The sequence below is a fragment of the Macrobrachium rosenbergii genome, chromosome 50 (genome assembly GCF_040412425.1).
Source record: "Macrobrachium rosenbergii isolate ZJJX-2024 chromosome 50, ASM4041242v1, whole genome shotgun sequence".
In the NCBI taxonomy this organism is placed as follows: Eukaryota; Metazoa; Arthropoda; class Malacostraca; order Decapoda; family Palaemonidae; genus Macrobrachium; species Macrobrachium rosenbergii.
The window spans coordinates 33,432,557-33,444,578 of record NC_089790.1 but is presented as its reverse complement, the minus strand read 5'-3'; the positions used below and the strand labels follow the sequence as shown (position 1 = coordinate 33,444,578).

Genomic DNA, 12,022 nt, shown 5'->3' with positions numbered 1-12,022 from the left:
GACCGTTTCGAATCACGTGATCACACGTAACGACCGAATCACCGTCAGCCATGACAAGCACCAGAAGACGTGGTACCTGCACATCACGGACGTCAGAGAGACAGACACGGGCAAATACATGTGCCAAATTAACACAGCCTCAGCTATGACCATCGCTGGATACCTTACTGTTGTAGGTTAGTCGTCATATTCCGCGTCTGGTGGAAGTGGGAATGTTCATTTGTTTATAAGTTCATAGTCAGCGTGTAGGTATGTATGTATTGCATGTATGTATGTGCGGGTGCGAAAATGTGTTTCTAGAAGGTATGCGCATAAATTTACTTTATAAGTATATAGAAAGGTATGCGCCCCCTAATATCCACAAACGTGAACACGTGCGCGCACACATATTTCATTCTAAAATGTACTATGTTGTAATAGCGACGTAAAAATAACGATTCCTAGTAACAGACTGGTATTTTATTCTAAAATGTATTATGTTGTAATAGCGACGTAAAAATAACGATTCCTAGTAACAGACTGGTAGGTAGTTATGAGTCCTTGTAGCCCAGTGGTTAGGATTCTTGCAGTACCAGCAACAGAGTTCAATTCGTTTCCCGAGAGAAAACGATTTCCGCACATTCCGTCAAACCCACTCTGCCTCTGCTGATTTGAGAAGTCGATTAAGTACCTGGCGGTTATTCGAATGCGTAGAATCATAAACAGTGTGGAGAAGGATGGGAATGGAACATAAAATTTAGGCCAAAGACCAAGAGCTGGAACCTATGAGGTCATTCATCGCTGAAAGGCTTATTGAGAGTAAGCAGGTTTTACAGTGTAACAAGAGGAAAACCTAGCAATTGCAATATAAAATAATTGTTAGATAGGGTGGAAAGTAAGATGGAAGAAAGAGACTATGAACGGAGGTACACTATAAGGAATCAAAGGGGTTGCAGCTAGAGGCGGAAGGGACGCTGCAAAGAACCTTAAGTAATGCCTACAGAGCACCGCGTGAGGTGCACTGACGGCACACTGCACGGGAAGAGTGAAGGACAAGGACTGACAATTTAATTCCATCTGCTAAAACACCCTAAAGCCACCCCAGCTAAGAAAAGACAATATATATATATATATATATATATATATATATATATATATATATATATATATATATATATATATATATTATATAATTTATATATATGTATATATGTATATGTATGTATGTACGTATGTGGGTACGTGTGTTTTAATGTATTTATGTACATATAACACGAAACAATTGTTTTAATAGTTGATTCATTTGGGTTACAGAATACAATTCCACATTATTACTGAACCCTCTCCTGTCCATAAGTTACGAAGATGTTTAAGCAACTGAATTATGACAACATTTGTCATAACCCATAATGCAGACTGCTGTGCTTTATGGGAGGGGAGATGTCCCGGCTATTTGTCAAAGATCGTGGTCAATTGTAAGTAAATAATTATTTTTATTATTGACAATGCATGCTGGTGATCTCTCTCCTTATAAATAAATGCGTACTGAAAGTATAATCCGATAGTCTTTTTATTCATTTTATCAAACTGTTGATGTTATTTTGATAAATATCTGATATTTGTGAGGAAAGAAAATCAAAATTAACGCCATTCCGTGAGCTTCAATATTTCAGCGACAAAAACCAGCCCAGATTCTTTAAATGTAGCGGTTTGGCAAAATAGTCTGCGTGTGGCTTTAATCTTCGTTAGGACATTTTTCCCGGTTTTACGCTCATGACTTTCGTTCATTTTTCAAAGTATCTTTATTATTACAACTTTTCCATAGTTAATGCACCATTCACCTATATTAATTTGAGGTATAGATGAACAAGTTATTTTATTTATAAGTAGGTGTTAAAAGATACCGGATTTGAAAATCAATTTCCATTCCTGGGGAATCATAATGTCTACTATAACTTAGGGATTGACTATATGCTAGGGACAGATCTGTGCAAGCCTTACTTCCCTCCCCTGTTCTTGATGAGAACAAACGTAGTTAATTTTGAGTAATGGCGTTCGAAAAAGGAATAAAGGAAACTGAATCTGAATAAGGACCTTATCACCTAAATAGGTAAGACTGACCCATTCAGCATGAGAAATCTCACTGTGCATTACTTGCATGATGAATACATACCCAAACACTTGTCCTAAGAACAACTGTTCAGGCATAAACCCTCATAAACAGTTTTCTGCAAAGTTGTTTTTTATTTATTTATCCTGTAAATGAAACCTATTCACATGGAACAAGCCCACGGGGCCACTGACTTGAAATTCAAGCTTCCAAAGAATGCTGGTTTCAACCTCCCACCACAGACCCAACACCACGGCAGTAACTGATCATGACACAGAACCAGTGATTTTATCATCGCCTTGGGACAGGCGCGAACTCATGAAATCTGAGTGGCGTTCCAAAACACTAACCACTATACCAGCGACCAGTACGTTGACCTTCCAAGACATGGTGTTATTTACTTCTACAACAGAAATTATGTTATAGCATTAAAATGCGGTTCTGATTTCCTCTATGGGCTATATAATATAATGCAGGTTCGAATCCTAGTCGGACAGATGTGCTTGGGTGTAAGCTTTCTCAAGGTATCGCGAATTAAATTTTAAACGATATTTGTGTCTTATTATATGCGATTATAAAGAAAAGTAAATGTGGTATATATATATATATATATATATATATATATATATATATATATATATATATATATATATATATATATATATACATATATACATATATATATATATATATATATATATATATATATATATATATATATATATATATATATATATATATTTATCATATACAATCTGTGGATGAAAATAAATCTCGGATTCAAAAACAGGTCATATGTATTACATAAAGAACATTTCTACCATTTCAGAGAGATAAACAAGTATCGAAAGCCGCCAGAAACCAGGATAAGCATAAAATGCATTACATACCTAGATGATGTCACGGGTGGAGTGATCTAGTCTAATATCAATGATGATAAGATGAGTTAAAATGAACACAATTTAAAATGAATTAATACTATGTTGTCATGTGTGTAAATGCTAGTATTATTATGTGCCATTAATATTTACTGTTTTGTACGGATATTGTATATTAATTATTACAAGCACTGAGATAGAGGAAACAGAATGACTGTCAAGTAGTCTGTTGCGTCGTATCAGGAAGTTAAAGATGTAAATGATCTCTCAGAATTACCTCGAGAAAGATTAACATTTACTGATCTCTTTTGTACATTCTGAGCTTGGTAAAAATTTCTCTAACCTCATAATTTTCAAAGAAACGTTAATTATTTTATAAAAATCCAAAACAACACAAGCATTTACTGAAACCTTGAAAGATGTTTCATAAAAATGAGCCAAATGACAAACGCTACCATCCAAAAAAAATTACATCCACGGTATTACATTTGTATTATGTAACTTGTACTGGCCACAAGTTAGCCATTACAAATCTGGTAAAAGTGGCCCATGCATTCTAAGAGTATATATTCTATATATCTTTAGAAAGACAGGATATAAAGTAAAGTATAACGGAACTTGCTCATGAGTCCAACCGAATAAGAAATCTTCAAAATACAGAGAGAGGTGATATATATTACGGTTTTCATCTAAACTCAAACCTCATACAAATACTTGCAGCGGGAGACAGCTCGCAAATGACTGTGAAACCTTTTCGATAGTACAGGCGCTCACACATTATCAAAAATACACCCTCAGTTGCACCAGGTGTAACATCATTCATCCTGACTCGAGACACACTAAATGTTACAGGAATAAATAATGAGGTCAAAACATTACCTTTTCATAGAGTTATTCATGTTTTTGCCAGATGGAGAGGTAAGCATAGCCTGCCATTATTTTTTGGGGGGGTGGAGAGAGAAGTGGATGCCTGTGAATAAGGAATATTAGCAAATCCTCGACATGAAATCGATGCATGTGTGATTAAGTGAGCGCAGTAAATTCAAATGTATATAAAAGCTTACAAAGAATGTTGTCGTGTGTGTGTGTGTGTGTGTGTGTGTGTGTGTGTGTGTGTGTGTGTGTGTGTGTGTGTGTGTGTGTGTGTTTGCAAGCAAGCAAGCGCGCGAAAGAGAGAGAGAGAGAGAGAGAGAGAGAGAGAGAGAGAGAGAGAGAAATAACTACAGCATGCAATGAAAATATATAAAAAATTTATCAGAATATCAGGATATTCACCAGCGGCTGAAGAAGCAAAACAAATACGACTGCAGACAATCACAGCTCACCCCATGGAATAAGAGCCAGCTAAGAGAAAAAGGGGAAGAAAAAGATGATGGGTACTCTTCAGAAGGATTTGGAAAACTTTAATTCCAAAGAAATAACAAGGAGAACACCCTCCCATCCCTTTCGTTCATTTTTCTTCATTAAGCATGGAGCAAAATCCTCTACTGGACACGATCATTTAATGAAGATGGATAAGGCTAAATTTAACTACGTATCTTACCAACCCCGTCCCACCTCAATCCCTTCCATCCCACTCCCCTCCATCCCTGCCCACTATCCAATGCCTCTCCCTTCCAGTTGGCGGATCTTTAAAGCCAAAACTGCGGCGGAAGGGGACGACAGCAGGACCCCCTAAAACGTGGGGTCCTAATGTCTGGCTTGATGAAAGAAACGAAGCCATCAGTCATCATTGGGTTTCTTTGCAGCCTGTTCCTCTCCAGTTTGTCTGTAACGCTATCACTATTCCGCTCCCCGTTCAGTCATCAGTCATTGTTACTTCTGTTCACCCGAGACTAAAATGCGTAGTAGCATCAGGGACTGTTTGCGATTTATAAATCGTCACTGATAAAGTGCAAGATTCGGATTGCAAGGAAGATTCAGGGAAGACAAAACCGTATTTAGGCTAATAAATGATCTCAGCCCTCGAAAGAAATTGACTCCGTTTCATCTGAAAATATCAAAGTTAAAAAGGAATCAATATCTATTTTTAAACATTTAGGCGAGACATGTTTATTTAATATTCCTCTCATTTTGCAGATTGGTAAGTTTATTCGAGAGAGCAGAGTGGTCTCAGATAACAAGAATGAATTGCCTGTTGTTCTGAGAAATCCTAGAGGGTAAAATAATCAATAAAACATGTATTCAAAAACTAAATTTTCTGAACAGCAAATAAACGATTTTTCCATGGTGAAATGGAGGCAGCGGCTTAAGACTGCCGATTTTCCTTTACTTTTATTTTCTGATCCTTTGCCACCCATTACAGGCATGAAGACTCATTACTAAGATGATGATAACAGCAACCCTTTCTCACTTCCAGTGCCTCCAGACATAGTCGACCAAGAGAGTTCGGGCGACGTCATAGCACAAGAAGGCAACGACGTCAAATTACGATGTCGCGCCCGCGGGTCTCCCAAGCCTACGGTAACGTGGAAGCGAGAGGACGGGAGAAATATTACAGTCGACAAATCGACCTCAGGTAAGTAACAGCTTATCAGCAATAAATTATTAACCCAGTTATAATAATCTCACATAATTCCTGTCTTAGTCTTAAAATATTTGAGAGATGAGTAACCACACGACCAAACCCAGAGCAGTCGAGGACCAGTCCCAAAGAAAAGAAAAAGGAAAGGGAGAAAAAGTTGGTTCACATAAAGAAAATAATTTACCTTCCGTCTTAAAGAAGGATATTGCAAAATTATCGGGTAACGGAGGGTGGGGGTGGGATTCCAGAGATGGGAGGAAACAGCCGCTAGACGCATCAAACTTGGAACAATCAGAAAAGGCATCCAAAAAGACCATGCCTCGTCCAACATCAAACCCTTCTGAGACCATATCTTTATCAGTCAGAAACATCACTTGTCGGGATTTTCATAAACTTACAGAAAAAGAATATACTCCAGTCTGACTATCTTTGTCAAATTTGTTTACCAAAATTTGCCGTAATAGTGAGGAAGGTTTCAGTTTCTTAAGCCAGGAGCATAACAAGGATGGGCATTTTCAAATCACAAAACCCCTTCTTCTCCCGAAATTTAACTAATTTTTGCAAGTCATGAGGTCCACCTCTGGTCAGTATTTCCACGCATAACCCTTGCGTAATCATCCTACCAAGCAGACAGAGAAACAAACATACTAAAGCTTTCGGCTACCGCAAATCCCCGCCCAGGCTGATCAATCAACAACCACCAGGTTCAAAATGGCCCTTGTACACATCCGGATCTCTCCCAAAATCTTCCCTTTAGCTGCCAATCACCAAGGCTCTTTGGCAAAATTTTCATCGAAATCCATAAATAATATTCTGAACAATCTAGATAACACACACAAACAAAAACTTACCAATGCAAAAACGTATCCTCCTCAATTTCGTTAATGGAAGAAAAAAGTAAAATCTTCGAGACGGCAAAACATTCGACTTCTGAATGTGGGAGGAGGCCACCACTTGCTGGAAGTAATGGAATTGAATATAGAGTTTAGGCCAAAGGCCAGGCAATGGGACCTTTGAGGTCATTCAGCGTTGGAAAGGAAATTGAGAGTAGGTAGGTTTCAAAGGTGTAACGGGGGGAAAACCTCAAAGCAGTTGCACTATGAAATAACCGTTAGGAGGGGGTGGGTAGCAAGATGGAAGAAACGTAACATGAATGGAGGTATAGTAAAAGAAATGAAAGGGGTTGCAGTTATGGGCCGAAGGGGCGCTGCAAAGAACCTTTAGTAATGCCTACAGTGCATCGCATGAGGTGCACTGACGGCACTACCCCCCAACGGGGTCCAAGAAGTAATGCCCGAAATAGTACTTGTAAAAGGGAAAGGGTGTATAAATACACCATATGGACAGAATAAATAATTTATCTTTGGCTCTATAAAATTCATATTTAATAAACATCCAAACATTTTCTTAACATGGTTAAAAAAATTTTAACATGAGAAATGCGTTTTACAAAAGCTGGTTGAATTAATCTTAATTTGTTTATTTACATATAAAGGAACTATTTAAAAGACCTTTCTTTCATTTATTAAAAATCATTTAACGAAAATCAAGGAAATTCTAGGTACCTGCTCTTCATGCTACCACCAGGAGGTCTATCATATGGACTTTATACAGGTAAAGAACTGAACAGTCTCTTTTATAGAAAGACGCTATGGCCTGTAAATAAAGATCTCTCTCGAGGGTGCAGCCATACATTATTTACTTTGATGCTTCCACAACCACAATCTTATCTCTTATGTCATGCTAATTTTACCTTCACAATATCTGGCAATGTGTTGACTAAACCCTACCCACCTATCAGCGTCCGGAATTTCGAATTAAACAGCAGTATGTATTGGAAGAATTATCTCGTGAGCATACCTGATTCAGCTTCTTAAAACCAGTGTGCTCTTCTCTGAATAGTTCCTTCAATGTTTGTAGTACTTATGGTCATAATATAGCGTATTGTTTTTAACAGACGAGACTCTTTGCACACTATTTTTCTTGACAAAAATCAGCATCCAATCCGTTTCATTGAAAATAATTGGAATACAGAATGGAATGGAATGCAGAATTTCGGCCAAAGCCCAAGAGCTGGGACCTATTAAGGACATTCAGCGCTTACAGAGAAACTGATAGTAGATAGGTCTGAAAGGTGCAACAGGAGTAAAAACTCGAAGTTCCACTATGAAAGAATTGTTAGGAGAGGGTGGATAGCAGGATGGAAGAAAGAGAATAAGAATGGAAGAGTTACAGGAAAAAGAATGAAATGGGTTGCAGCTAGGCGCCGAAGGGACGCTGCAAATAACCTCAAGTAATGCCTACAGTCCACTGTGTGAGGTGCACTGACGACACTAACCCCCCTACTGGGAAAAAATAATTGGGAACCGCTCATGATAGCTTCTTGGCTGTCAACCAGCCTCTAATTCTTGCATCAGACAACTCACTTTCATATTGTAGAACTCTCTGCCTACCGTGCATTTCAAGAATCATTCGAAACACCTTTTAAAGGGGGTTTTTGTCAACACTTCAGAAAAGGAAGTCCATTAACACATTTATCGCAGGACCGAATTCTATTTAAGCAGCCTAGGCCACTCAGGCCTCCTCACTCTTTTTTGACGATAAGACAGTTCTTAAATAAATTCAGGGTGCATGCTCAATGCTTTATCTGAACAGATTTAATGATCCTCTTTAAACTAAATAATGCTCACTGGATGTCTAGTATATTCACATCTTAACACATGCAGTTTTTAAGCAGAGACATCTTGTTTTCTAACAGTCGCTTACTGTTATTGATTAATAATTCTTCCATGGATAAGAAAATGGATACTTCCTTCGCGATGTTCGAGGCTTCTATGAAAAATGGAGCTCCTTTCCTTTTAATAAGAGGCTTCTTTTCTTTTCTGTGAGAGAGAGAGAGAGAGAGAGAGAGAGAGAGAGAGAGAGAGAGAGAGAGAGAGAGAGAGAGAGAGAGAGTTCACATGGATCCCTTCCCTAGCTACCGAAAGGGAGCTTCCAAGCCTTCATTAGACTTTTATTCGGTCGTACCGCTGCGACATCTCGACGATATTTGTCGCTTTTATACTCCTCTGTGAAGGTTTCACTTCCTCCTCTTTTTTTCTGGTACTTTGAGAAAAGAAAATTATATTCCTGTTTCGAGATTTTATTAAATTCACGTAACGACTGCAATTACGCCTCTTGATTAGTAGGATATGCGTGTTTGCCTTTTGTCTTAAACACACAGTTTGAGCGTGTGTAATACGTGTGTATTTGCATACATGTGCTCAAGTATGTATGCAGTTTTACGCACGTTGATAGGTTAATATTTTTTGAGTAAAAAGACTGTACTATATAAAAATTTTTATAATTTTACTGGCTCCCTCGAGATTCCAATAATAGGACTGAACCCCCAGTAACCATGTAATATTTTTCAAAGACGAATTATCAAATTTTCCCAAGATTTTTCACTGCCATATCCTGATATTTATTTTTTCTACATAAATTTAGAACTTTCAGCTTAAGAAACTTTCTGGATTAGAATGACCCCAAGGCTATATTTAATTATCACTGATTTTATCGAAGGATTAGGTAAATTTAATATTCAACTTTAATAAACCAGCTGGAGAAAGATCTGCATGGTTTACTAATGGATTCAAACACTAGAAATATTGACTAAGAAATCCAGTGCTGTATATCACTTCAGGATACAGGCGAATAACATTTGCAACGGAACGATACACGCTAGCAAATCTTTTCTGAAGTAAAAGGGCACTTTATTTGCACAAGTAATTACAAAAATACTCATTTCTCCATGACAAAAGCACACAAATGTAACGAGACCCGACGGTTTGAAAAGACAATGTCTCATCTACCTTGAAGTTTATCTTAAACTGTACTATAACTGTCATGTTAGCCTACAAAATTCATAAGAACTACATTTATCTTATTGCCCCAAGATAGAACATCCAAACTACTATGAACTAGACGAAAGACTAATTAGATGCGCAAATGTCTAAGTGCCATGTACATGTTTACACAACCCTATTTAAAAATGAACGAAGATCACCTAAAGCGTCCGTTATTCACTGAAGCTACCGCGCCTCCTAATACGCTAGGTGTCATTTTTTAATAATATTTATGTGGTTTTGTGCATATGCAATCACGTGCAACCACTAGTGAGTAAAATATTTAATAACATAATAACAACGAGCATCATGAATAATTAATTTCCAGAAGGCAAGTGAATTATATAAAGCAGGTCATACCCATAATAGTTAGGAGAAATGGATTGCCGACATTCAAAGGCATAACTTTTATCATCAACTTTCGAAATCACTGCAGTTGCATTTTATTCAGGTAGTGATTACAAAGAATATATTGATAACAAATATCTGGTGTTTGAAGGTCCAAGGTACACACGATTCGTGAAACAACTATAAGCATGCATAAAATAAAACAAAAATTCTTGTAACGCTAAGTCTATTATAGTATACGTTCAGTAGAACTCACTTGTCATTGCTGTCACTGTGTCGAGTGAGGTAGGTGCCATCTACAAGAGTGAGTATCGCCATACTTCTGAATCTGTCGGTACATGTCATTGTCAAGGTGAAGACGACACGAGATATTAAAAAGTTGCACAAATGAGGCTATAATTGTATGAAGAGCCCATCGAATCCCTGTGCTTTCGAGACAGCAAATTCGATATGAAATCTAAAGGAAAGTAGATAGGTCGCCACAGTCATAACGCTCTTGAGGGCAGTGACCAGCGTTAATGTAACAAGCAGCGACCTCCTTAAACGAGATGGCAGTCTGCCAGTTGTCAGCAAGCTTCGAGGATGGACCCTACTTGTGACCCACCACACTTGATTAACTACCAAGCACGTAATACATTGCTTAGGTCAAGAGACGCCCATGAGATTTCAATGGAAACAGCCCAAAGCGTTCCGACTTGCTCGCGAAGCAAACATGGGATCTCTTACTAATGGTGTCATCCAAAACACTGTAATTTTCAATTACTGTACATACATATGTTCTTATATACACACACACACGCGCGGAAATATATTACCATGCAGTCACAAGCCGATCATTACAGAGTCCAGGTTTATATCACCTACGTTATTCTTGTCATCCGGAGCGGAATGAGATACTTGAGCAAGTCAGAAGTTGAAAGGGTTGAGCAAAGTGTAACGAGGTGGAAGTTTCGCTATGAAAACTACCTGTGACTTTAAGGCTTTCTCTGAGCCCAAACTGTCTTGTGGATGAAAGCCATAAGAGACAAGATTAAATTTTATAGGGAAACCCCTGAATGGGTACCATAAACAAATACATACGCGCACACACACTTACAAACACGCACATACACACACACACAGACCGGACGGGTGTAGGAAAAGAAATCTGCTAGAGACTGTTCATTGAAGCTACTTCCACCAGGAATGTTAATCTCCATCCTGGATTATCCCTTGATCCTTTGTCCCTGTCTTTTCTGTTTAAAGAACATGCTGCCCAGATTAACAAACTGTAACCCCCCCCCCTCCTGTTTTTGTATATAAATCTCTTTCAGCTTGAAAATGTAGAATAAACTACGAAAGTACTTGTTCGAAGTCCCGGTTTTCACTAACCTTCCGACGTGGATTTAGTGATAGTATATGTGTGTGCACAGAGTAAATGGGAATTTTTATTCGTTTAAAATGCCTATGCTCTAAAATAAATAAAATTTCATATTTATTCTATCGGCAGATTTTATATCAAAATGTCGGTATTTTCAATATTCGATAGCCGTTAACACACATTTTATTTCAGAAAATTCGCTGAGTAAGCTTCAGATTTACAACAAATTTTCAGTAACATAATTTATGAATCATTATAACTGTACTCTCAGCGTGGAGTGGACTATATTTTCGTCGCTCATATTGACATCCTTATTCGTCAAAAAGTGACGCCAATACAAAATAAGGTCGAGACGATAAGTCCCGACCCTTAAGGACGTTACTTACTGACCGAAAGCTTGTGTGATGGTACCTTCATTTTGCTTACATATATAAGGACCATTGGTGAGAAAGCTGATCTCAAAATTACACAGAAAAACATATTGTTAATAATTGCATTTCATTTTATATTCTTTTACATCAGAAATGTCAACTATATTACTATAACACTCTCCTAACGCCTCCCCGCCCCCAAAAGTTATACCAATCCTGTCCAGCAAAAACTACTTTCTACATCGTCAATATACTTTGATCGATGCTGTAGTCCACATGAGTCAGATTTATGTTTGTTCATTAACCTCAGTATTATTACTAATTCTATATTGAAAAAATCGTAAAAAATAGAATTAGGACGCTAAGTGTTGATTTAAATTAAGTTGAAACCTAATGTAGATTGTGAGTGTGTAGACTTAAAATTTGAAATGATCCGTGATTACCATTACCATTACCTCATGTTGACTGATGAGTTACATTGTTATTGCTCACCTTATTCGGATCATAATGCCACACTCAATGTGGAGTTATACTGCTATTTAATCGTATAATTATCATTACATATTCT

General features: G+C 37.6%; 1 protein-coding gene and 1 long non-coding RNA gene across 7 annotated transcripts in view; one reads left to right on the top strand and one right to left on the bottom strand.

The window, feature by feature from the left end:
• LOC136832823 (uncharacterized) overlaps positions 1 to 12,022 on the bottom strand; it is a 422,550-nt gene that overhangs the window by 285,509 nt on the left and 125,019 nt on the right. The window lies entirely within an intron of this gene.
• Positions 1 to 12,022, top strand: part of LOC136832822 (lachesin-like) — a 624,154-nt gene that overhangs the window by 538,013 nt on the left and 74,119 nt on the right. For all 4 annotated transcript variants that reach the window (XM_067094441.1, XM_067094442.1, XM_067094445.1 and 1 more), the window contains exons 4-5: positions 1 to 176; positions 5,327 to 5,485. The exon at positions 1 to 176 is cut by the window's left edge and continues 35 nt beyond it. In XM_067094441.1, the coding sequence (XP_066950542.1) occupies positions 1 to 176; positions 5,327 to 5,485 (335 nt within the window). The remainder of the gene's footprint in view (positions 177 to 5,326; positions 5,486 to 12,022) is intronic.